The following is a 27,957-nucleotide window of genomic DNA, read 5'->3' as shown; positions in this document are numbered from 1 at the left end:
AGAAGGATAATCGTTAAGGTAGCTAGGACTCAACACACCAGCATATTCTAGTTGGCTAGGAGTCAGCTGACAACACTGAGACTGCAACAAAAATACTGTCACACTGCAGCAGGCTCAGCAAAGGGCCACAGAAGCGTTTGAGAGATTGGAGTGTAAGATGTATGAGGACAGGCTGAGAGAGCTGGGATTGTTCAGCCTGCAGAAGAGAAGGCTCAGGAGTATCTTATCTGCGTTTATAGATCTCTAATGGGAAGAGTCAAGACAACAGAGCCAGACTCTTCTCAGTGATGCTCAGTGAAAGGACAAGAGGCAAAGACAGAAATTGAAATACAGGAAATTTAAACACAATAAAACACTTTTTAGAGTGAAAGCGGTCAAACACTGGAACTGTTGCCCAGAAAGGCTGTGGAGTCTCTGTCCTTGGAGCTATTTGATACCCGATTAGAGATGGCCCTTAGAAATCTGCCCTAGCTGACCCTGCTTTAAGCAGAGATAGGACTAGATGATCTCCAGAAGCCTGAAAACTTCGTCTTTTCTATAAATCTATGGAAAAAAACCCAAACAAGCAAACAAAACATACCTAACAAAAACAAAGAAAATTCATAACACTTGCACACATAGACCCTGGTCTAGAAGCTCTCAAACAAAATTGAACTTTCTAGAGGAGGTAAAGTTTCCAGGAGGATGCTTCTGCTCTCTAGGACTCTGCTAACAAGAGCATGATTAAAGACAGTCAGTGCCAATCAGATCAGTTAGCCTCCTTGCCAAGAGCAGTCTGGACAGCAGGAGAAAAACGCTTCCATTCCCCATTGCCACCTGATCAGGAAAGAGCCAACGATCAACACTGCACCCTGCACAGCGAACTTGCAGGCCGCACTATTTAAGGTGCCAATGAAAACCTTTATCATATGCAAAGGCTGGGAAGTAAATGGACCAAGTTACCTCTGCCTTTATCTGCGCGCAGTTCACACCAGATAACATACCCAAGACCCATGAGGAAACCGCTGAACCATCCCTTCTTCGCTCAACACAGTAGTGAAACCAAGTCACTTGCAGCTGCTAAGTTAAAGCACTGGTGCCGTGGTACATCAGTGAATACCCTCATAGAAGTGTAAAACGTGAGAATAGCTGACAAGTCCTATGACAAGCGGGCAGAATGACCTTCTCTTCCCTGTTTAAACATTGTGTTCCCATAAGGAACAAAGGTCATCCTCATTTTATTTTTATTGCAACTGGAAAACCTTCACAATTGAGATGCTTTTCTCCAAAATTAAAATTGAGAAAAGCAGAAGCAGTGCCGGAATGGAAGGCAGAATGCCAAGGCTGCAGTCCCCATCTTTATTCAGAAAAACTTGCATTTGGCCACGCAGTTTCTCAGGAATTGATCTAGCACGGTTTACACTCATTTGCATTCATCATTCTAGAGACATTAAGAATGATTTACATGAGTCAAAACTACCGAGTTTGGCCATTTCTATTCAGTGGATTTTTAAATAATTCTGTTTAAGTGTCAGTGCCAAGTTTTACAACAAGCTTGAAAAGCTGTGTCATTTCTTTACTATATCCTCAGAAGTATATATACATACATACACATATATATTATCAGAAGGCAATATTCTCCAGATCAGAGCAATTATCTAGAGCAGATCATCACAGGTGCATTGCCTAAAAGATGCATAAGTTGCCCTGCATACAATCTCCTTGGAGACCTCCTCCAATGGCTTACACAAGATGGTCAAGTGGTGCTTAGGGCCCACTGGAAATCACAGCTGCCTTGAGGAGGCACTAAGGTGAGCCAGGAAGAGCAGCACGAACACAGCTTTATACCACCAACTGCGATCACAGAAGCATAGGAAAAAGGTTGAGCAAGCCCGCAGAACTTAGACAACAGAGTGCTGACATTAAGTCAGCATGAAACAAAAGTGTCAGTCCCTAGATTTACAGTTGCATAAAGATTGTGGTGAAGCTCAGAAAGCAGCCCAGAAACAACATTTTCTTGCTCTCTCCAAAAGAGCTGACAGATCTCAGTCAACAAGTTTCACAACAGATGGTTTCTGCATATTTTTAATTTATTTATTTTCTTAACTGATAAGAATGCCACATTTAAAATTGTTACAAATCCACTCTTTTCAGGGTATTAGTAATGCTGCGTGCTCATAACAACTCTCTTAAAAGGTTTATTGTCAAAGCTTCTTTCAGGCATGCAGGGTAGATTTTTGCCTTGAGCAGCATACACCACCCGTGACCTCAAGCTGACATGCAGCTAAGGGAAGAATGCCCTTCTGCACCAGCTGAGTCAGCAGGAGGTGAACCAATAGGGAAGCAATTCACTGCTTTAAATAATCTCTAGAATTCATGGTATTCTTCTCATTTTCTGTGTCTCCCTATATCTTCAGAAACTGAGACACTTTGAATATATTTATGCAGCAAAATCTACAGAAGAACCACAATAACAATCTTCCCTGCTACAGGACTACAACCCAAGTCTGGAACTCCATGTACCTTACTCTTTGACCACACTCCTACTTTAGCATCCTGCTGTAATTTTCTATTGCAAGTACATTACAATGGAAACTGAGGTCACATCCTGAACACTGCAGAGGTATTTTTTCAGACGAACTCTGAATTGACCACTCCAGCACGCAGCTTTGACCAGGGCTGGACTCCGTGCTGACTTAGGTGATTCTCATTCAAGCCTTACAGCTGCACAGTGCCCCAGTGTAACAGGAAGTCACTGAAGAGACAGCAACAGAAGCCACACAACAGAGGAAGCTCCAGGAGCTCTTGGGGCACACCTGTTCACCACATCAGGCTGATTCGCACTGCAGGGTGAGTCTTAGTGTCACAGCTGAACCTTTGCTCCCCACACACTCCCTTTTAAAAAGGAGTATATAGTTACATCTATATACAACCTTTTCTCCATCCAAACTTGTCTGTGCCTTTATTTTTCTACAGGAAAATTTTCTACAAGGATGAACCTCAGTGATAGCTCCAAGAACAAGGAGTCATGACCATTTAGTACATCTGCACCATTCCCACTTTTTCCTTTTCATCTTCAAGCTATCTAAGAAACTGCAGTTTCCAAATGCCACATACTGTTTTCTGCATGTGCATTTGAGTACCATTTTGGTTTACGCTTAGCTGGGGGCTTTTAAAACCTGACACAGAAAGATTTCATTGGCAGAGAGAGACCATTAATAGCTTAATACAATCCTTCAATCCTATCCATTAAACCAGACCTTTCAGTGTTACTATGAGGCCTCCTAGTGCAACTTCTTTTTGCCCACTTTTGCAAGACGGACTTCAGTAAGAGAGATGCTAATTCAAAATCATCTCATGGAAACTATTTCCATTACCTAAAAGGAAAATTCCTGCTATTTCACTCCCACTTCAAAATACATCTCTGCCAGCTGCTATGAAAACAACCAGCCTTATCTTTATTTTTCCTCAACATGAAATATTATTGTGATGCTACAATGTTTCCTGGTAAAAATTAGTGTTGCATCGTTCTAATCTTCCCCAAATACGGGCTTCTTTTTCAAATTATTTTATAAATACCCACATATAATTTGTCTTTTAATATAACTATATGGAATAATAACAATACATTTGAAATAGATTTGAGATGATTTAGACACTTATTAGATCCCTTAAGAATGAGCTTGAAAGAAACCACATCTTTATCAGCAGAGAAGTAAATTTAGAATCCAAATCTAGAAATGTTTGTTTTCCTGAAACCTCACAGGAGGTTTGGACAATAAGCACGTGGATAAGCTTAACCACTGAACAATTACATACACACACTAGTATGACAGAACAAGAAAGACATTCAAAACAGCTGATAGCTATTTCCCTTCTGTACATATTTCATACTCTATGACACCTGAATGTGCTCCCTGTTACACCGTCACTTTTCAGGCTGCATCATGCTGGGAGGCCACAGAATTCACAAGTCTGCTGGCATGCAGGGCTCATGCACCAGAGCATGCACAAGTGCTCTTTGGAATACAGTATAACTTGCAAATGGCTCACACTTCTGCTAGCAATCATGTACTCTGATTGCATTCCATGGCAAACAACATTTACTTGAACTCTTACGGACCAACATTACAGTCCAGAGAATCCCTGCCCCTTGATTAGGAGGAATCAAACATAACAGCAAAGGTCTATAGGGGTATAGAGCAAATATACCATCAGATATATTTGTACCGACAGCAGCCAACACTTACATGTTCACACAATTTGATCCAAGGCATTTAACTAGGAGCAAGCTATGGCCACATCAGCCTACGTCCAGGCTAATGTCTTGTTTCCACGTGCACACGCCCCGGCTTTGTCTGAATGGCACGGCTACCTAAGGCATTCAGTACGCACCCTTACAAAAACAGCTCACTTGCAGACTTCTGGCTTGCTCAGGAGAACAGCATCCTGTGCAGTCCTGTGCGCCTGTCCTGTCCTTGCCACTTCTAGATAAACTACTGAACAAGTTAGTTGGTTTAACAAACCTCAGACTATGACGGATTTTGAGACAAGGCAGGATCCTAGCTAAACAGATAATCATTGACCCTTAGAAGAAGGCTATATTTCTCTAATCCTTCAAACGTAATTATCATGATTAGATTTCAGATGGATTGGAGAATGAGACCTTAATGGAAAATAAGCTTAGTTGCAGACAAGTTTGGTAAGTTAAACAGTATGTCTCTCTAGGAAAGTAAAGACAAGACTGTTATCCCTACTTGTTTAATCTAGCTGCGAAGTAGTAACACTGAAGCTTCATCATGTGTAGGTGACAACTTCTTCAAGGCCATTGGGCACATACACAATTTGCCAGCACACATTGCACTGATAATTTCTATAAGTGTACTAAATATGTTAGGTAGTCAAGTTTACACATATTTAATATTTACTGCAGCTGCATTCACTTCAATGAACTCAAGCAGTATTAATATAGATGCCCTTACTACCTGACTTTGATGCCAAGTTGCAGTTCAGCAACACTCAACACACTCTTTGGAAGAACTATTTTCAAACGATAAAATGATAAATCTTAACTTAATCCTTCTATCAACCGATTAGTTCAGGCAAGGGATATTAATCTTGCAATTCTTCTTCAAAAGTTCAGAATTTCCTTCAGGTTTTACCTACCTTATCAGTCACCATTATAAACAAGTCCTCATAGAAAAAAAAACAGTTAATCTGCCTTGTTTTATCTTTCTTTTCTTTTAAATCATTGATTAATTGTTCAGAAAATAAGCAGGAGTTACTCTGGCAGGTAACATGGAACATGCCGGGGTGGGGTGGGGGGAACATACCCAGGGCATGTGATACAACGCAGTCAAATCCAGTTGAAGCCTCAACAATTCACCAAGCCAAGAGTAAAACCTAACATCAACATGCTCTAGTGCATGCTTTGAGGCACTTTCTTTTCTTTTTCTTTTTCTTTTTCTTCTTCTTTTCTTTTTTCTTTTTTTTTTTTTTTTTGAACCTTAAATCAATCTCCGGTTGTCTGACCTCTTTAACTGCTGCTGACTATGTGACCCTGGAGAAAGAAGGGTCAATGAAATTACACACTGCAGTTCATGAACACAGCTGCAGACATCAGTACTGAAAAGAAAGAGCTAGGGGAAAGAAAAGAAAGAAAAAGAGAAAGCTCAAAAGAAAGTCTCTCAGACCAAACAAGAAAGATGTGGCAAATCTTTTACCACAATTCTGCTACTGCTCCCCCCGTCAGCCCCAATAATGAAATGAATGAGTTGAAAACATCAAAAGTAATACTCCAGGTCTGTTTTTTTTCACAGTTCTGAATGAAAAAAGTAACTTCCCACCCATATTCCAGGTTTTCTCATTTGTCTAAAGGCCATATTCCCAAGGCTAGCAGGTAAATATATTTGCGTATCAGGAGCCAAAACCTCACAGACACATACCAAAATATAGTCTGTGCAATTAAATTGCTACATATGCACAAATGCACAGAAAACTGCAGCAACCTCTAACCCACAAAGTCGTGATCCCCCCTTTGCCCCTACCTTTCCTCGCTCTTTCAGTTCTTCCCAACTTGAAAAAGCAAAAGAATAAACAGAACTATTCAGGAGGTCAGGACTGGACCAGCCACAAAGGAGCTCAAAAAGCAAAGAGACTTCCTCACAAGCTTGAATCTGAAAATATTCTAAAGGAAACAAATTCTTCAGTAGAACTGCACAGCAGTGATGAATGGGAGGCAGGCAGCATGAGCCAGGGATACAAAGAGTGTGCTGGGACACAGAATTTTGCCTAGGAAACCAGGGTTATGGTGCTCATAGCGCCATTGAATCACTTGCTGGAACACTGTCACAACTGACCTTTAATTTGGATGCCTCATGTCCTTTTCTCCAACTGAGATACTCAAGGCTAGATTTTCAGAATTGCTGAGCAACCCCAGCTCCCACTGACTTTCCCACTGAAGTGCCGCATAGGCAGAACATTTGGAAATTGCTCTAGTATCTAAAAAGAGGTATCTGAACAGCTAAATACATCCAAACTATATGTATCTCCTCTTCCTATCCCAAACCGAGCTTTGAAAGCCTCACAGGCCAACTGAGTGTTATTAACGCTTATGAAGTCCTCTGGCATTCTCAGAGAGCCTGGCAGAAGTGCAAAGCCTTCCCTCTTTACATGTTTATGCTTAGCCTCAGGGAAAAGGGCCTCCCCATGTAACCTAATGTATATTGACATTTAGATCAAAAATGCCACAGACTGACTTTAATAATAGAATATTTCACTTTATACAAGTCCGACCCATGCTTTTTGCAAGTTTTTTTCTCCAAATGTCATGCATGTTTGTGCTTTAACAATGCATCTTTTCTCTTTTAATTCTTTATCACATTTAACTTCCTCTCTCAATCAAACAGTACATGACGGACTACTTCAAAACAAAAGGCATCATACTTCACTACTGACTGCAAAACAAGCTTAGTAACTGAAGAGAACTTTTCCCACTTGTGAATTTGAGAAAATACTACCTGTCTTTTCAACATAGGAGGTGTCAGTTTGTATTTCTGAAATCACATGCTCTCAAATACACAAGTGTAAACATACAGACATGCAAGTCTGTCTTTTGGCTCTCCTTTAATCTAGATTATGTAAAGGACAAACTCAATCTGCTACATCCCAATTGTCCTAAAAATTTCTCTCCTCCCTTTTACCTCCTGGCTGTTTGATCACTTAAATCTGGCTTCCTTCCAAGCTTTTCTGAAGTCCCAGACAGCAACAGATTTAGTATCAAGATCCCTACAGACAAGTTTATGTTCACACTGGGAGAGAAGGGAGGAAAAACAAAGAGGAAAAGAAAGAAAAAAACCCTATCCCCCAAGTGCACTTATCCAACCTCAAGGCCACCAGCAAAAATGCAGAATCCCTTATTAATAAAACCAGAGACTGACTCATCTTGCAACCCTTTTAATTGCACTATTGGATAGTTCATTTTTTACACACAGTTTGTACTCATTTTTCCCTGATTTCCTGATGCGATGCATTGGAATGCCAAGATGTTAGAGACTCCCTGCTCACCAATTAAGGTGAGCTTAAACCTTGCTTGCACATCACCATACTGCTACTTTCGTGCACTGCCAGCTGCTATTGCAGCTGTCCCCCTTCTCCCCCCCTTCTTAAATTTTACCATTCAAAAGTGTTACTTAGCAGCTGCTTTAATGAAGTTCTTGTTTCTCCTAATCCTCAGTTTGTCTCCATACTGCTTCCTACTGTTTCCTCTTGTTTCTGTGCTTCCTGCTAAATCTATGCAGCATCCACAAAATGACACTGTACTCCACAGCCTTCGGAACAAGAACATTGTGGAGATTAAAGCATGTAAAAAAAAAAAAAAATGAGAGAGAGACTTGGCTTCAAAGTTTGCCCTTGCTATCAACCCTACATCATTTCCACCACTGTGTATCATTTATATCATCTGATATGATTAATCCCAACAGCACCTCCAAGGAGGACAGCTGAGAACAAGTCATCTAAGACAGAGATGGCCAAACTACATCTACTGACCCGTATGTGACTCCTGAGCAGTATGAAAAAGGCTCCTGTGCCAGGGCTACTTTATGTCAGTGTCAGAGCTATGCTGGGGATTATTTGCATCCTCAGTTACAGGAGAAAGTGAGCCACAGATCCTATTCAGATGCAGCCTAGATCTTTCCCCAAAACAGAGGGCCAGTGGCCTGGTCTCACCCAGAGCCTTTCTCCTGCCCTTGGGCTCTCCAGGACTTACAGGTTGTATCGTGTCTCTCTTGGCCACCTCAAAGGGCTGGTGTGCGAGCTGAAAGTCAGAAAGGCTGGTGACTGCTGCTATAGTACCTCTCTGTAGGGTAGTGCTGTTATTCCTATTTCAGCACAGGACTTCAAACCAGCAATGGAGATTTTTAATAAACAAGCCCAGACTCTATAGCAGTAGATGGTATTACAACATCTTTCATTAATTAGTAGTATATGCAACTAAAGCAGACTACACAGAATTAAACCTAAAATTCCTACCAAGCCTTGCCTCTAGCTAGTAGCATTAAGTATTTTTAATAAAGAAATAGCAGTCACTGGTGGCCTTGAAGGTACTTGTCTGAATTTGCCTAAGAGAGGAACCAATTTGTTGCAGCTCTGCTAAAAATCTCTGTAGACAGCAACAATCAAGCAAGAAACTGAACAGCGCAGCAATCATTAGCCATTAAAATCAGTGCCAGGCTCCTTTGCTACTATCAGTTGGGAATGAGAATGTTTCTTTCCCATGCTTGCAGCTTAAACACCCAAGCCCTAAACAGGCACAGCAGTGATTAAAAACTAGAATTACAGATCCAGGCAGAGTGAACTAGGACAGATTCAGGCTGCATAAACATACCTTCAAGATCTCTGGAGCACAAAGAATTAAAGCAAGGCAGTAAAACAGAAACTCAGCTTGAACAGTTGGCTCTGGAAACTCTCTCTTTCAGTACTCAGCAATGCAAACCCACCTAGCCCCCGTCTGTTGCACCGCACCTCTCTTGGACATTTCCTAAAGGCAGCAGTACTCCACACTAGCATTTACAGAGAAAAAAATGCCAGCTCTGGGGATGGGCTCCATATGTTTAGGCTGAAAAAAGAGAGGTTGTTCCAAAAAGAAAGGACAGCTTTAATCAGGTAGGAGCAAAAAAGCACTGTTTCCAAAGCCATTAAGAGCCTATTTCTTGCCTTCTCACCCAAGAAGTATTTTAAGAATCTGTGTCATTTTGTTTCTACTCTAAGTCTGCAGGGGGGACAGCTAGTAAGCACAGAAGTCTTTTTGGTTATTTCTTGCTAAGAGACTGTACTTTCCACTTTTAAATGATACAGTCTTTCCAGAAGGTTTGATTTGATTTCTCAAGGTCAGTGCAATATCATAGAGCAAAAACAACAACAGAAGCCCCTTACCTGTGGCAGAGTGAAGACTCTCTAAGCTCCAGTATCTGGACAAGACGCCTCTCATCCCACCACCACCACACACCACCCCACTGCTGTCTGAATCCGAACCTGGCGAGAGCCCGGAGCTTCCACTGCTACTGCAATTTTCTCCACTATGTGCCCCGCTGGACTCACTGGGGCACTGCTGGGTCCTCATGCAGGCAGGTGAAAGGGAGAGCCAGGGGCTCTGCTGTGCTGGGGGAGGAAACGGGCTGAGCACGCTGTGGCTGCTCTCGGGGCACTGGTACCTGGTACTGCTGTCTAAGGACTGAGCTGGATTCCTATCCTCTGCTCTGCTTGTCTCGATGCATCCTGACATCATAGGGGTCCACTAAGGAGGCTCCCTCTGTGGCAGCTCAGCTGCTCTCAGCTGCAGCTCCTAGCAGCTGATTTTTATTAAAGCTGATCTCAAGGCACTAAAAAACCAAGGGCAGGGCAGAAAGCTTTCCTCCTAGTTTAGCAAAACCGTCAAATTAAAAATAAATAAGTAGGAATAGTAAAATTTCATGCATTTTAAAAATGCCCAAGTGAGAGAGACCTTGTGTTATCTGTTTCCCCTGAGAACTCAGAAAGGACTTAACATATAAACTAATCACGTTTAGAACTGGCTGCTGCTGCTGCTATTAAAAAACTATTTTTATAAGTCCTCAGAAAAAGAATTCAAAATGAAATCAAAGCCAGAGAAGCACAGATTGAGATTCAGGGAAGCTGCAGCTGGGAGCTTAAAAAAAAAAAAAAAAAAAAAAAAAACAAAAAAAACCCCACACATTTAACATCCATTCCCAGACTGCAGACCTAGGATGATCCCTTCTTCAGTGTGTGATCATTTATAAGAGACTTCAGTCTCAAGTCAAACAGCATTGCTGACTGATTTTTAACTAGAAGGTTTTATATGCTCATTACCTGCCATGTGATGCAATATGTTCCTATAAAAAGGATTCTGAAAGAAAGTTAGTTTCCTGAGAATGGAGAAATAGCTGTGCTGTTTAACAACAGCTCTGAGACACCACAGAGGTTTTATGATAAGGACACCTTCCAGCTGCCACTCTGCTAAAGTACAAAAATGCACTAGCACAGCTGGGACAGTGGCAGTCACCCAGAGCTGGGACACAAGTACAGGAGTATGCTGGGAAATACCAACTGCCCCTACCATTTGCAAAGCAAATGTTTGTCTAGGCACTTAAACCCAAAACCAGGAGCCTGATTTCACACAAGAATTGAAAACACTTGTTTTACTGTTTCTACGTTAATGCTGTCCAAAGTAAATAAAGCCACATTTTCATATAAACATCATATCCTCCTCAGACAGAAAGATCCCTTTGATTTTGCCTTACTATCTGTGCAATAATAGAGGGATATTTCACATCAGTAAGACTTCTGTTTTATGGAAGATTTCTCAAAAGAAAAATCCTTTGCCTCTATCACTGCAGGTTATTAAAAAGCACTCAACAGTGCCGAGTCAATTTTTGAGTCTTTGATTCTTCCACTTATTCTTTACAAGAGGGGACTCTGCAGTAACAGTAAAAATAACACTCTTCCAGTTGCCCACTATAAAGTCTTCCTTCAATTATCTTCTGAATGTAGCTACTTAAACCAAAAAATGTTCATCTCCATCTCCCAGTAAAGAAATGGAGATGTGTCCTAGGTTTGACTGCCTAAGAACCACTCTTCGGCATTGATCCGGTCCTTTTAGGGACTCTTACGACTGCTCGTATGAAAGCACAGATTTGAGAGAAACCCTGACTGATGATAATAGCGAGGGCTAAGAAACAGAGCTGAATGCAGCCGTTCTGTGGGTACGGCACACGGGTGGTGAGAGGAGAAGGAAGCAGCAGCACAGCTCTTCAGACACCAGGGGCGCTAAGAAAAGGCGGCGGTCCAGCCCCAGGGAGCCCACTCTTGCTCCTTGAACTCCATGCCTGCTATGGGAGAAGCAGGTAAACTCCATGTACCTGCACCTTCCCTTGACTGAACTGCTAAACCAGACAGCATGAGAAAGGCTCTGTAGCAACTGCCCTTGCCCCGAGATCTCTGCCCCTAACCTGCTGAAGTTGCTCCACCTGTTCCCTGCTAACCCTCCCACTCTCTGGCCTGAATGCTTTTTGCAGCCATTGAAATATGTTTAGCCAGTGCCAGAGACAACAGTATGGTGATCCTAGCTGAAGGTGCTACTGAGGTACATGTATTACGTGTACGCACTAGATCGGCCTTGTTTCATTGCATTAAAAAAACCCAAATACACTACAAAGCCTGGCTATGGAAGCCACAGTCTTAAATCAGAGTTCAAAACTGCAACTCCTCATAGAAGGGCTCCACCTCTGGACACATTTTGTAGTCTTTTTTTTAAAAAAAAAAAAAATTCACACTGATTTTCTTCGCTGATTTTTGAAAGAGAAGATGCTTACTGTCAGAGCTGCAGTCACAGCAACTGTCTCCAACTACAGACTGGGGACCTCATTGAGCAGCCTATACTCAAAAAGCTGCTAGATTTTTTAGTCTCTCCTGGGTTCTCCTACAGTCTCTTACCTTTTAACAGTGATCACCAGAGTTGTTTAGGATTCTAAAGAATATTCTTTATTTTTTTACCCCATGGAAAGCTTGTATTTATATACCTAAATATTTCACCTCAGTAGCTACCACCTATGATCCCAGCCAACTGAGTATGACAATTTTTCAGGACTTGGCTATCACTTGGCCGAGCTTTTAAAATGTTGGATAAAAAACCTTTGGTGAGCATATGTTTTTAGAGACCTCACTGAGAGCAAACATCTGTGGCTGTGATTAAGCAAAATCAAGATTGACATAGCAGGTCTAATCTTCCTGTGATTTAGAAATAGAAGGAAAAATACAGAAGACAACACGATTAGCTTTAGACAGTTAAATGCAATAGTACTTCCATGGGTTAATAAGGATGGAATTGGCATTTCATGCTACAGCTGCAGCGATACACTTCTAAGGACTCACAGACCACTTTTTTTTTCCTGTGTCCCTTCAAGAATTAAAATGACAAAAATGGGAATAAATAGCTCTGCTTGTTATTTTGCTGAACTACAGGACCACTAAATATTTATAAGACATGATGAAATCCTGTTATTAAGCTAATATTTTCACTCTTGAATAGATTTCTCCAGTGGCTGTCAGACATCTTCACATTAACTGTTGCCAAGTGCAAGCTTAACAGCACATCTATAGCTGGGAAAGCAGGATGAAAATTGGCCACATGATATTGAGTAAACAAACAGTCCCTTTGCCTCCAAAAAATACTTTCCACTATACCAATCAGGGCAGAGGATAATTCAGAATCACTAAGTTGTCTGTTTTCCACGCTAACTACAAAGTCTCGGACCTTGAGAACTTGGCTTGCCTATTCCTGTTGCTCATGCAAGATTTCCAAGGCCCCCAATATGTTCATCATCAGCATAGGTCAGTCAAAATGAATTCATGCCTCTTTGGCAGCCATAATCCATACTGGCATTACAATGGGACTCTTGCAGATAGCTGAGGGTGAGCACAAAGATTTTTGGTTGTTTCAATCTGACAGATATAGGGGAAATAGCCCAAAAAATTCAGACTACTTTTAAATAATAGAGGTTTAAAAACTGTTCTACTACAGCTGTATGAGACAAATCTGATCTTGTATTAAACTAGTTACGAGCATCTCCCTCTTTGAGGAGGTGACAAACCTTAAAGGTCAAGGGTCATGTGTGTGACTTTATCTAAATATTTTACAGATTCTCTGACAGTAGAATGGGGAAAATGGCCAGGAGAAGGTAACAGGGGCAGGAACAAGGAAGAAAACAGGAGAGTTTACAGCTGAGAAGCACTCAGAAGCAGGGACTTCTAGAAGGGACTTTACCTCCCACTCTCAGATGCCTACCTGTTTCTGTGTGTCACTGTGACTCTTTCCTGCTGTAAGGTCCCTATGGAGAGGCTCAGAGATGGCAGCACCTTCCCGAAGAGGTCCACCTGCTCTGGATCTGTGGGCTTGTAGCTCCTCCCCTCAGAACTGCCCATCTCCTGACTTCAACCTAGCCTTAGCTGCATCCTCACAGCTGCAACCCCTGCCCAAACAGCTCCCCAGCATCATCCCCAGTTTTAGGCAATGTCCTCAGTTTTCAAATAAACAGATAGACTCAAGAGGGAGATGGGGAAGGAGGGGTGAAGCAGGATATCTAGAAGACAAATGCACTCACCCACACCCCTTTAACCTAAAGCCTTGCTAACCTTCCCTTGCTCTCTTCCAGTAAGAGTTGAGCATTCCCTTGTCACCCCTTTTCCAGTGAGTCCTGGGTCAAATGGGCTCTCAAGACCTTCAGAGACTGGCAAGAAATAGAAAAGAATTTCTGTATCTATTTCAGGAAGTGGCTTATTTCCTAGACTGATATTTCACATTAGTTCAGTATAATCAAACATTGTTAAGTCAGGCAGAAAGGGAAAAGTACTTACTGCAAGGTGCAAATAAAGATATGGGCCATGACCAAGCAACTACAAGGGTAGGACACTGTATTCCTCAATACTACCTGCCAAAGAGTGCAGCGCAGCCTGGAACACCTTCCCAAATATTTCTGATAAAACACTATTTTAACTTCTTTGCTAACCTCTGCAGGGCTTAACCTCTCTCCTCTGGAGGAGGCTCAAGACGCATTCAAGCTTCCCTGAATAAGGAGAAGACAGTACCACCTCAACTGCTCTTTATTTCACAGATGTTAGAGCCATCTACTGGTTCTTTACAGTTTCTCGAGGCCTCTGGGCTGAAGAGAGGACAGGAAGGCAGTCTACACAACTCTTCCAGAGACAAAAAGCACCTGACCCTTCTTGCTGAAATATCCAAGATGACAGGTTTGAGCTTGTCCCATCTCCCCAAGCATGACATAATGGCAGAGAGAACAGTGACTCACTGCTGCAGAGCCAGGACTGGTTAGAGAAAGCCTTACGTTAATGAGCGCAGCAGCTACAACATTAAAAATCAAGCCCTTCTAGCACTGGTGGCACGTTGTGAATGGATGGCCTCTCACCTTCTGAAACAGTAAGTTTGTGCCCAGCTAAGCTCTTGTCCTGCGATCATGGCAATCATCTCTTATACCTGGAGAACTGAAAGGGGCTCTGAAACAACACCATCACCCACAGCCTCTGAAGCATTCCTTGTACCACATGAACCATAAGCAGATTTGGGGCATGAGAATTTTACCCACATTTTCAGTATGGCAATATACAGCACTACTGTGTGTTGCTCAGTACTTTCACACTGAGTGTCCTTGATGACTATAATAAATGCTAGAAACATTATACAAGTAATTGCAGCTTAATCATTAAGAATCTTAAAATTAGATTGCATGGATTCACCATTTTATTTTACATTTATCTTAAATAACATACAAGTCTGTCAAAAGCAACAGATTCCAAAACAAAGCTGTGCAACACTCAGAGAGGGCATGCTGTTGCACTACTGCTGCCTCAAGGACATTCTCACTCCTAAAACTGACCCAACAGCTTATACCATTGCCTCTACAACCTGTATTTTTCTTCCCAGCTATATCACACCACAGGAGGAACCCACAGCCTTAACACCCAAGGGTGCTTCACATGAAGCCCAGCAGCAGTAGCTAATCAGAGATGGCAGTAGTAGAAGTCTTGCAGCTCTTCCTCTGTTCATCAGTTTTCTTCCCCATTAGCATGTTTTTTTGTTTGGTTGGTTGGTTTTTTTGGTGGGAGGAAAAGGGTTTTGCTGCAGCATTTTGTTTGTTTTGTTGCAGCATTTTGCTTGTTTTGTTGCTTATCCACAGAAATTTCTGAGGTCTATACTTAGGTCAGGGTTTGAAGCACTTGCTTCCTGTATTCACTTCAGGAATATTATGTGAATCTCATAGATGATTCAGGTTCAACATCCCAATTTTAGAGGCTTTAGAACACCCAAGGCATGACCAACTGGTCAATCTGCATTCACCCCCTCTATCTCCCCCAGAATTCATACACAGACACTTCTCAGTTACATGCCCCCAGTTGGGAACTATCAAGACATTTGTATCAGCTGTGACTCAGAATTTACTCCTATGACAATGGTGCTTAGGGATTTCAGCTGATGTCAGAGACGCACAGACAACTTGACAATGATGGGCTTCCATTTGGGATTTCCAAGGGTTAAAGCTGCAGCCTTTTTAATTCAGCTAGTCCTAAGTCTGGTATTGCCTCAATACCAGAATCTTGGGACAGATAAGTAATTAAGCTCTCAGTGCTGACAGAGCAGAGGCAGAGTTCCTGATACCATAGTAAGCTGCATCTTATTTTCAGATGAAACCTCAAGACTCCATGCATGAATTGTATGAAATGCCAGAAAGCAAACTGATTTTGCTCGACAAATATGATGACCATTAGAATCTTATATGATTAGCACAAGGTTATGTTCTCTTAATTAAGCGATTCCAGCAGCATTTAATCAATGGTACAGGGAGAGTTTCAGAAGCAGAAATGGCAGCTTGGCACCCAACTGTGATTGGCTTTTGCTGGCTAAATTTCTAGCCACTAAACAACTCCTCCGAAGTCTGCTTCCCTTATCCATCCTGATGTACTATAATAGAGATATCTGCAGTGTTTGGGCAGGCATTGTCAGATGGAAAATTTAAAAACTTGGCAAAAATAAGTCTCACTGTTTAATAATCTGTGGGAATTGCATTTTAGTTTTGAAGATGTGTCAGTCATTGGAAATGAAACAGACAACATACTTCATGCATATTCCTCATGAAAATATCACATAAAATACAGGATATCTTTCCATTAAGATGATTTATTTAAAGTACAGGGAACTTCTATCCCTAGAGACTCATTTAGCTGCATTAGTGCCTAACTAGCAACTTAGAGGAACCTTACCACACCTACTGTACCCTCCTCTAGGAAATACAAAGCAGGGAGTCTGTTTTGGCTGCAGAAACCAAATTCAAGAGCATGATGTATACAACATTATCTTGGGCAAGCTGGAGTTCTCATGAGACAACATGTTTCTACACCAAGCATACTATCATTGGCATTAGTGAACTTTCCCTATCAATTGCAGTAGTTAACAAGTTGCATCCATGCTTTAGACCCAAACTATTGATTAACACTATAACAAGGTTACATGCTATAAGTTCAGTTGTGAAGCTTTTAATTGTTTTAAGACTGATTTACTGAAAAATGCAGTCTGCCCCCACATCACTTTGATGTGCTATCAAAAAGGTAATCCAAACAAATTGTGAGGCTTCCTTCGCTCAGAAAACACACAGAAAGGATTAAATTCAGTTAGACACTTGGCAAAGGTCATCTTTTTCAAGTCAGTGTCACAGGGATCTCTGATACAGGAGAGCTTTGCAGCTATGTGGAGATGGGGCTGAAATGTTCATGGGGAAAACACAGCACACTTTGTGAATCCAAACCAGCTCCCTCCACCACCACCCCAGGCAGAAGTCCCTTTGAGCAGCACAACTTGCTTAGGAACAGTGATGCACCTGATCACTGCCTCTGAGCAGCATCCTGGACCTTCATTCAGGGACAGAACAACTAGAACCTGAACATCACATGGCAGAATTAACTTCAAAGCTACTCAGACATCTTTCATATCTGGATGCACCATGCAACAAAAATAGGTTAGAGTGCTTATTGTGCAGCTTCCGTATTCAATGAACCAGAGGTTAATTTTCTCATAACACATTTCAAAGTAAGAGCAGCGTACAAACCAGGAAGAGAAACGCGCTGTTTCCAGCCGACGCAGTCTAAGCCTGTTGGAGTGCTCTGGGAAAATGGATGCAGCTTAAGTGGCAGAATGTCAAAGGCAACAGCAGAAGTAACGGATGGACTCATTCCAGCCTGCAACAAGAGATGGAAAACAAAGACAAGACATTGAGCTTAGATACTCCATAGTACAAATATAGCATCCATTATGGAGCACCTGTTTCCAACTCTGATGCTTGCTGATGCAAGCAACTAGTACATTAGTAAACATCTGCACACATGGATGATTATGGCTAGAGAGCTTAGAAAACATAGTGAGAAGGCAAGGAAAGCTGCAAGGGGATAAGAACTGTAGGATAACAGAGCACTGATTCAGGTACTACCTCACTCTAAACACATACCTACTTTCACGGAACGTTACTCTCCTTATGAGGCATAGAGTGCGGGGGGGGTGGGTGGGGGGGAGCAAACCACTATCGCAACTCATCTTGTCAGCTACAGAACTAATTAAGATTTGTTTCCTACAACTTATGTCTCTTGGTTGCTCTTCTGGTATTTAAGAAATAAAGCTTTTCCCTTCAGAGATTTATTGATAAGTCTCCAGCTATATAATATTCAGCCAATACCACATTCTTTCCCTCAGTTAATGACACATACAGGACGTCTCTCCCCTTTACCTGGCTAATTGGTTTCATGAAACTTAGAGAACTCTATGAAACATCGAAACCTTTATACCATTGCCAGATCTCATTGAATTAACAGTCTGTGCTGGCTAAAGGGGGAAAAGCATGGGTACATGCATATACACAGAGCACGACCTTATCAGACAATAAGCAAGATAGCTTGTAATCAAAGACACTGAAACTTGAATGCTTGACATGTAATGCAGATTTGCTTTTATTCCCCCCCCCTTTTTTTTCCTTCTCTCTTCTCACCCCCTCCCCCAACTCCATCCCTCCTATGTCTGGCATCCACATAAAACATCTGTGACTGGGAGACGAACTGCAAGGCAGCAGGTCAGTAAGCACTGGTCCCATAGGCATAGACACTCTTCATCTCTATCACTACTGCCCCCTCCTCTTACTACTGTGACACTGCATTATGTCTCCATGTTTCACTGAAGCAAGAGTTTGGGATAATGAGGTCCAGTTGTTTACCTGGGATTCTTCCCTCTCCTTAGCAGCCCATACTGTGTCCTAAAGTCTGCCTCACACTACTACTCTAAGTATCCAGCTGACAACCCTCCCGTTAAAGCCTTCTTTTTAGAAGACGGTTATCAGCCAAAACTTCCTTCCAAAAGGAAACAGCAAACTAAGTGCATTGAACAGCCACACACTGTCCAAGCAGCTGAGGATGCTGTTGCTCTGTGCCTAATTTGCTATATTCTTCCTGGATTGACTTTCCTGAAACAAGGAGAACACCACCAGTATTTTGGCACAGATCACCATTTCCAGAGTGACAGCAGGAATCCTGTTCAAGTTAACCTGAGCAGTGCCTGTTTATTTAGAAAATCCCAACAGAGCCCAGGTGGCAGAATATGCTCTTCCAGAGACAAGATCAAGTAAACCAGGCAACATACTGAACTACAGTTGTGAAAACCTAGCCTTTACAGATGGTGTTACTTGCATGAGAGGTGATAGAAGGCATTATTGTTACATTTAAGACAAGGAAGCAGGATGTTGCCTCAGGGCCATTACAATAAAAACTGCAAGCTCCATTTTTATTACTGCCCAGAACAACAGAAGAGGAGGTTTCAAGTACAGTCATTATTTGACTTTTATACTAGGGGAGCCAGAACTGTACAATCCCAAGAAGGGAAAGGAAGCACTTTCAGAGATCTTAATAGTATGTGGGCAGGGTTTCTCCCTCCCAACAAGGGAAGGGAGAGGAAAGGAGGGAGGAGAGTGCAGTAAAGACCCTCTCTTTTGCATTTTCTTCCATGACTTCAAGAGGATTATTTCTATGCTCATATACACAGAGTACTCCCCACTGAAGAGTTCAGTCCTTGGGAGAGGCATTTACCTCTGTTGTGTGTCTATGGGTTGTTAGGTGCACAACAGAGGGAAATTTATCTTATGCAATCCCCCCTCCAAAGTGCTCTCATTACTCTCTTGAAATGCCTTTGATGATGGGGCTCATAACCATCCTACCACACTGCAAAACTTATTTTTCTCTTATTTTCGATGAGGTAGAATCAGGTGTCCACAAGAAGTATCCAGGACAATAAGCTAAAGATCTATTTTTCACTGCTTTTTATTTCTCATTCATAACAGAAGATAGAGCTTTTTCTGTACCAGCCCCCTCTGGATATATTCCCCTGACGTGCCTTTTAGAAATCCCTCTAATTTGGCAATGCAGAAACTGTGTTCTGACAAATGCACACAGACACCACGTCTGTGCCTCTATCACCGTGCAGTGCACAGGCATCAAGCTTAACAGTCGGGTTTTAACTTTTTGTTGAAACAGGAAAGCGGGATAGAAGCAGACAGGCAGCTAGAAGATAACACTAAAATAATTCTTCCAAAACTAATTCCCAAAACAGAGCCTACAACCATTATAGCATTATATGTATCAGTGGTTTGGGGCACTCTGCTCTAGCTGGGGAATTTAGACTGCATAAAAGCCAACCAACAACAAAAAGACCCCTAAAAGCACCCCAGCACCACATTGTGAAACCCTCCACGATGCTAAGGGCAGAACCTATGGCCAAGCAAAAACTGATTCACTCACGGTCACGTGAGTTTCTCTTATTCCACTTCAGGGGATGCAACGTTCAAAGGCTTGTCATGACCAGTTAAATGTTAACACTCTAAGGTACAAGATCAGAGGATGCTCAGCTTGTTACTGGTAGCATTTCATTATAAGGGACAGTTGGGTCAAGCTTTGAGTTTGACTCTAGGGATTTACACAGACTGCTCCCATTTAAAGCAAATCAGCAGCTTACTGGACTTGAGCAAAATGAAAGTCAGTATTTAGTGTTGTTTAAGACTGACATTTCAGTGGCTATTCTTTAGTTTAAAAGTAGTTTCTTGACTGTTTATGTCCATCTTCCTCTGAATCCCAACTGCCAGCCTTCAAAGTAGTCTGATACACTGATATTACTGATAGTTTGATTAAAAAAAATGATACTCATTTGCATACATTAATCTAAATGATAGAATAACAGCTGAAATGAGCACTGAAGGCCAGGGATTTGTTTTCTATCTCTCCCTAGTCTGCCCTATTTAGCTGCTTCCACAATATTACAGCATTACATCACCTTGTATGCTGACCTGATCTTGACTTAACACAATATGACTTATCATAACTGAAGCCACACATCCCAAGGCAGCCATGTGTCAGAAAACATCAGACTTGCCATTTTAGATTGCCAAAGCCCCCTACAGTTGCCTAGTTTCAGTCACTAAACCACAACAGACAATAAATGCCTTACAAAGCTGCTTTTGTGATAACTTACTTCTCTTTATAAAAAGGGACTTGGGCGTCCTTCTAAAACTGCCCCCAACACTGCAGCTTGTGACAGCACTCCCACCACATCTGGGGTACGAATGAAGAAAACCATTGTATTAGTTTCAAATATAGCCTAAGCCAGCACTATTACAGTAATAGAGCGTTACAAAGATGGAATAAACCACAATGGGAAAGGGAAACAACATGATGACTATTATAACTGAACAATAAAGACTAAGGAACGCAGTTACATGGACATATGGGAAATAGGCCTTGAACCTCAACCGTTCTCTCAGTAAAACTTAGCATTATACTCTCTTGGCCTGCACACAAAGATAAAAACTTACTTAACATACTCAGCTCAAAAAAAACAGGCAACCAGAAGCAGTAAAAGGCCAATCTACCTGCACACTGCCAAATACCTCCCACTCACCTCACCTACACAGAAGCTAATGCACCAGAAAGGTAACTCAAACCCAGGGCCCCACAGGTGGGTGATGTTAAGTGAGGGCACCTCACGGGAGCTGGGCAGCTGCTACCCATTACACAGCTGATTACAGTTTAAAGGTAAGTCAGTATCTTAAAATAAGGTTGGGAATGTTTTAAGGAGAAGCTGCTTTCTGGTGGCATCAAAAAGTGCAGTCTATCAACAAAACAGATAGCATTTAAGCTACTGAGGTAACTGGTTGCTCCTCCTAGAAGCACTAATGGTCTCAGAGCTGGCCAACATACCCTGGAGCATAGGCTAGATTTCCACCACTATCCACATTCGTCAAGCGATTTTAAGAAATATTTTTAGCACGCTTTACTTAAGCTCAGTGATAAATAGAAGCCAGTATGCTAGGGACACAATTCTCTAGCTCGTTTCTGAACAAAGCACCAAAATAACACAACTTTTTTCTTTCTTTCTTTCCCTTTTTTTTTTTTTTTTTTTTTTTTTTTTTTTTTTTTTTTTTTTTTTTTTTTTTTTGTTAACATTAGCATACACTTCGTGCCTCAGGAGGGTTATTTGTTGTCTCGGACACACAGGTAATAGTGGGCCTGAGCATCCTCACCGAACTGAGGACAGACAACACATGACAGAATCATGACCAACGTTCATCCAATCCTCAGCTGGCTACATTCTGAAGAGGCAAAGAAATACAAAAAAGTGCAGACTTTAGCCCTTCCTCTTGAGGAAGACAGTTCTTCAGAAACCCTTTTCCTGGAATTGGCCTTTCTGTCCTGGGTGTTCATCGGCATTTGAGGGGAGTTGCTCGCAGGCAGACAGTTATGAGGCAGCAGACTCTGCCCACGAGCCCCAGCAGACAAGTTTAGCTTTGCCTCGTAGCAGACAAGTTTAGCTTTGCTGGGTGAATGGTTTCTGCCTCGCCATCAGCAAAACTATTTATGTGCCTAAGCTCAAGCATGTGCTAAAGTGCTGGCAGGATCAGGGCCTCAGCTTTCTTAGACATTGTCGTTTTAATACAAGAGCAACCAGAAACAGGCAAGAAGCCCAGAAGAGAGAAAGGCAAACAAATGAAGAGAACAGATTGAAAGCCCTGAAGAAAAGTCTTAATTGAAAATCTACTACTTGATTTCAAGCTTGCTCAAAAGCTTCTTCACATTATTAGCAGAAGTTGCACAGAGTTTTCCCACTACTTCATATCCTTTTCCCCCAGAAGTTTGGTGTTTTGTTTGTAAGAGCTAAATTTGGCTCCTGGATGCAGATTCACGGCTCTCCCCGAAGGAAGCAGACCTTAGCTCTGGATCCCATAGTAGTGGATGCCATCAGTGTGAGCCCCAGCAGCCACAGTTTGTCACAAGCAATCATAATCCTGATCTCAAAATCTCCCATGGTGTAGAGCAGATTACTAACAGTTAAAATTCCAATGGCAATGTTCTCCTAAGCACTTCATAAAGGAATTGCTAGAAGTCTTTCCTCAGCAAGAAGATCAGAGCTGGCCTCAGATATAAGGAAAAATTTAATTTAGAGGTCACTTTTCAAAGTGATACAGCAATGCTACAGGCACTGAATGAGATTTCATCAGTTTAATTTATACTGATATAAGACAACTTTGATTTGCTCTGTGTCCTCCCTTTCAGCCTTCAGAGCAATCTGATGTAATCTCACATCCTATTGATCAGCATGGCATAGGGCAGGAACTGCTCACTTGCAGTGACGAAAACAACCGCCACCTTTCAAGGTAACACATATATGGGCGAATTAAATGTTATAGAATCAATCTCCACAGACTACCAGGCCCAAAGAGAAGCAGAGAGAACTGGTACAAGACACAGTGCAAGAAGAGGGATACGATGACAGCAGAAAAGAGCAGCCGGAACAGCGAGAGGAAGACAGTGCCAGAGGAGGAGGAGGATGGTAGTTTCTTACTTTTAACTGGTCTTCTGGGAGGTGCTTCAATTGAATTCCTCCCTCTGGCTGTATGTCCTTCTCTAGCTTCCTTTTTTGGTTCCTCTCCATCCAAACATCATCGAAGCTGAAGCACTTATAGAGGGGTTTAGGTCTCTTCCTTTTCCTCTCTGGAATCTCCTTGGGTTTTTCATCCGGAGCAAGGAAGGAAAGCCTCCGGGCTTTGCTATCAAAGGTTGAGAGAGGGCGTGGGGATGGTGAAACCTGGGGGGGCCTCCTTTTGTGATGGGGAACCCATTTCTCACTTGGCCTCTTTTCAGGTGGTGTTTGACACTGCTGTTTACACTCCTGTATTACAAGCAATAGGTGAAAACACAAGGTTTGTTGATTGGAAATTTTGTTTGCTTTAAATCAGGGTGAAAAGGGGATGGCACAACTCAGTTGTCTAGTCTCAGAACTGTTCAGAAGAAAAAGCATTCCCATGAAGGCTGGAAGGTCGAAGACAGCCTGTCCTAGCCTCCTGAGGCTTAGGGATACTCCATCCTGAAGTAGTAGCTCTGCTATGCTTCGAGACAGTGTAATATACATTCCCTCTGCACAGGACCATGCCCTTTTCACCCGCATTCTAGATGACATATTACAATAACATTACAACTGGGATTTAGGTCACTCTGTCTGTACAGCATTGTTTACAAAGATAGAGTGTGTCTCTGAAAAGGGAATAATGCCCAGTCTTGTTGGTCTGTGTTTTCCCCACTGTACTTCACCTATAGAAAGTGAAAATGCTTCTTAGATGCCTAGAGGTCTGATATATTAAACCCAGTGCTCTGCACTTCACTCTCATTTTCTTTTAATGTGTATAGCTGCGCAAAATAAATCTTTTATACTAGAAAAAATTAAAACCAAGCATGCCCCAAGGAATCGAAATACTAATCCAGGTAGCATCAGTGTTAAAGTCAGTAAATTTTAAGGTGTGAGATAACTGTATCAAGGAATGAATGATCTCAGGAATGTCTTTTTGGGCCAAGAAAATTTTTGTCCTGACATCTGAGTCCCTCCAGTCTCACAATTCATTTGAAGAACCCAGACACAACAATCCTTAAACTGTTACAGGCATTTCCTATTTACTCTGAATTAACCAGCAGTCATGTCCTAGATCAGTTCTTTTTTGCCACTGGCCAATCTAAAACTCTGCTCACATGCCATGCCCCACGTGGAAAGGAGAGTGTATCCTGCTGGCATTCTATGCCTAACCCCAAGGTATCAGGGAAGAGCAAGGAGGCAAAGCTACACAGACTTCAAATAAAGGATATATTAGGACAGTTTGCTCTTGCCTGCTGGATAACACAATTGCCTAAGTAAAACTGTGTCACAAACAATTAGATTAATTATATTAACAAGGCCCATGCAATGCAAAACCCTGCCACACTGGCAAACTGGTAATTGTGTAGAACTGTTCCATATTGCTGCTATCAGCACAAAATCTCTGTCCTGGCTGTAAGTTGGAGAACGTTAACCATTAGGAGATGAGAGAGGGGCTGTTCTGTATTTCACCGTGCTGAGAAGTTTTACTGGTGCGGTAATATCAGAGGTGTCAGGGACGAGTCCTAGCTGGGCGCACATGCTCTCTGTGTTCCCCCGCACAGAAGTATGGCCTGCGGTGCCCTTTGAGGGCATTAGCTAATGTGACTCACCAAACTGTGGGGATGCAGTAAAGGGTAGGACCTTTTCAGTCCTGCTCACGCACAGAGCCACATGCACCCAAATTTACAGTTTCCAAACTGAAGGGGAAGAAGGGACATCCATACGTGGGCAAAGCTTCACAGAGAAATCGGGCTGCTGCGCGGGGAAGTGATCGTTCTGCTGCTGCTCGCTGCTGGGGGCAGGTTGCTGTGTGAGGCTCCCCGGTGTGGCAGCCAGATGTGAGCGCTTGCGTACTGAAGTCTTGTGCAGCCACTGACTAAAATCTCAACTAACCCCAGTGAACTGAGCACGACGCTGCTGTTCTGTAAACAATCCTGGGTCTGTGGAGCAGGGGTCCAGATCAAATAAGCGTGCATACTGCCTGGGTGTATTGCTGTGTCTCCTCCTCGCAGCACATAAGACAAACCAGTCAGTGCTGAAGTGTATGAAAGATTCCGTTAAATCTCAGTAAAAGGTCAAGCCCTTTCCATCATTTAGAGAATGAAGAAAGACTCTAAGGTCAAACTCACTGCAGTGTAAGGTACTGGGAAGAGAAATTGGTAAACTAAGTATTTACTTAAGGTGAAATTCAGATACTGTTTGTTAACTGTATATTGGGCTTGCTTCAAGAAGATCTTTGTTGTGAAGAAGGGCAATTCGGGAAAGATTCCCACTGGACCATTATGAGGGCACAGAAGATTTTGTTTCTTAGACTGGAATAAAAATGGGCCCTTTTTTGAAGATACTTTATCCCTTTTCTTCTTTCCTAATCACTTTCCCATCTCTGCCCATCTTTCTTATGAGGCAGTCTGTTGAGTGAAGGCTCTCTGAAAGCTCATTGATTTCTATGCCTGGTGTACAGGGTAGGACATAGGCCAACCCCGAGTCTCAAAGACTCATCAGGAAGCAAATGTGAAGCACTGTGAAGCAAAATCTCCTGGATTTGCTGACCTCCAAGAGAAGATACGATGCTGCATCTTAGAGAAATCACAGTGCATCCTAAGCACTACACATGAAATGGTGGCTGTTCAGTAGGAATAGATGCCAACTGGCTGCATAGGTGTTGAAATTTGGAGATTTCAATACTGTAACTTTACATAGGACTGAAGAACTAGGGTGAGTGATAAAGAGGAAGGGCAGACCTAACCCCACTGTGCTATCCTAAAGATGCTATTCTAAATTCAAAAACCACTAGCTGACAAACTCTCTCAGGAAGTGAGTGACAACAGGGAATGCGAATGGCAGCTGATCCATTAAAGTTTGGTGCACCATCACAGCATGACAAATATTGAGACTGCTGGCAGAATATCTGGCTGGGGGCTTGGGGAACATATGCATATCTCCCCAGTAGAGTGCATGCAGGGATCTGAGCTCAAAGAACTCCACAGTTACGCATTTTTTAGCATGCCATCAAGTCATCCCCTGTAACAATGTGGAACATAAAATAATTTTTCTTTTAATCCACCATTAAGCTTAATTTTATGACCTTTTGGGTTAGCACTATACATAAGGAAGGTCATCCTTGTGTTTAGATAATAGTTAAACCTATGTTGGAAAGATTTAAGACTGCAAACATACTTTGCTTAATGCCTCTGCTGTATTTTCAGAAGTATCTGATAAAAACGGCTTTACTCATGAAAAGCCACTGGCTACAGAATTGGGTACAGTTCTACTTCGTTTCACAACATCAAATAAATCTACCTTGGGAATAAACAAAAGCCTTATCTGCCTTAATAGATTAGATGTTGTGTCCTGAAAGCTGGGACAGTTACATTAATTTCTAGGCTCTAGCTGCATTTAACCGATTTCTGGTATCATATTTTGAAGCCCCCAGCAGAATCAGTAAAATTCAACCATTTTCATGTGACTTACATACCATCTAAATTTTTCATCATTTTCCTTAAAGTACTTAATTTAACTATCAATTTAAATAATTATTTCTTTGCTCCTAATGGTTGCGTTCTAAGATGTGAATTTGTCTGTTCAAGGCTTTACACACGCCTCTTCTCTCCATTCTTTTCTAGACACTTTTTTGGGTACCTAGGTATTTGGGTATTTACAGGTCAGTGATTTTATTCATCCTCTGAGAGGCTTCATCTGTTGAAAATGTGTTAAGAGTACCTTGTTTAATCCAAGTATCTTGCACTTTCCTAGGTTGGTGTAACACTGCAGGTCTCGTTTGCATTGTGGTGTTCAGTAATAAAGTTTGTACATTAAATTGATGCCCATGAAAACAAAAGAATCGCTCGAGTAAGGCAGGGGACAGAAAGCAATAAGGCAAATTCTCTTCCCCCCTTCACCCATAGCTATTCCAGTACTACAGCCCTCACTTCTGATGTTGCCACCCACGTGCTTCTTCAGAGTCCACACAGCATTAGCTTTTTTTTTTTAAAAAAAGCCTTTCATTGGAAATATGTGAGGAGAGGTTAAGGGAGCTTGGCTTGTTCAAGCTGATGAAGAGGAACTAAAAGCAATGTAATAGCAGTCTGCAACAATTGGAAGAGTATTTACATAGATGATGGATCCAAAATCTTCTTAGTAGTGCAAGGCAATATAAAAAGGGACAATGGTCAGAAACTGCAGTTTGGATAATTCTGGTTGGGCATTACAAAAAATAGTTTCCTCAGGAACACCTTGTCCAGAGAGATGGTAGGCTCTCCATCCTTGGATGCTTTCAAGACTTCATTAGACAAGCCATGGCTTTGTCTATGCAGCGTTGCCACTAGTCCTGCCTGAAGAAGGAAATTGGACTAGATGACCTCCTGAGGTCCTTTCCAACCAACACTTCTTTGTTTCTATAGAAAACATCAAATAAGGAAGGAGTAAGGGTAGGCTAAGACCATTTTGGGGTGGGTATCTTAAGCCTGGGAAAGCATTTCTAACCAGCAAAAGCTGGGCAAAGTCCATTTGAGTTTAACACAACCAGCCTTTAGCTGCAGAACTGATCAAGAATTTCTAGATTCATGAGCTTTCTGAAGTGTCTGTTTGGGGTAGTGCACCAGATAGAAAATCTTACATCCTCTCTCAACTGCCACTTTTGAAAATCTGTTCAACAAAACTGTCCTGCCCGTTTCTTAATGTCAAAACTCATCAGCAATATTGAAAAGGTAGCATGAGAAGCCTCAGTTCACTGAGGCCAGTCTCAGTCACTCTCTGGTGATTTGCACTTGGCCTACTAACAACTTGGGAAATCCTCTCTGGGATAAAAGAGCCACCTGCTAGACGAAGTCTCTGTTTTTAATGGCCTAAATCAATTGAGAAGCCTTTACTGAATATATACTCTGTGAAATACGGTCAATCATAAGTAAACTAATTGGTTACCAAGA

At 42.0% G+C, this 27,957-nt stretch overlaps 1 protein-coding gene across 1 annotated transcript in view; it reads right to left on the bottom strand.

Moving 5' to 3' along the window:
• Window positions 1–27,957, bottom strand: part of LOC146595254 (uncharacterized) — a gene marked incomplete at its 3' end in the record, with an annotated part of 208,796 nt that overhangs the window by 86,983 nt on the left and 93,856 nt on the right. Inside the window, exons 3-4 of the mRNA XM_085306114.1 lie at window positions 22,970–23,296; window positions 17,151–17,280 (exon numbers count right to left, since the gene is read on the bottom strand). Coding sequence (XP_085162240.1) covers window positions 17,151–17,280; window positions 22,970–23,296 — 457 coding nt within the window. The remainder of the gene's footprint in view (window positions 1–17,150; window positions 17,281–22,969; window positions 23,297–27,957) is intronic.

This window comes from Rhea americana, unplaced genomic scaffold, assembly GCF_003343005.1.
Source record: "Rhea americana isolate MKP2758 unplaced genomic scaffold, rheAme1 scaffold_231, whole genome shotgun sequence".
Classification (NCBI taxonomy): domain Eukaryota; kingdom Metazoa; phylum Chordata; class Aves; order Rheiformes; family Rheidae; genus Rhea; species Rhea americana.
Note: the sequence above shows the minus strand (reverse complement) of the source record. Positions and strands in the feature narration are given on the sequence as shown.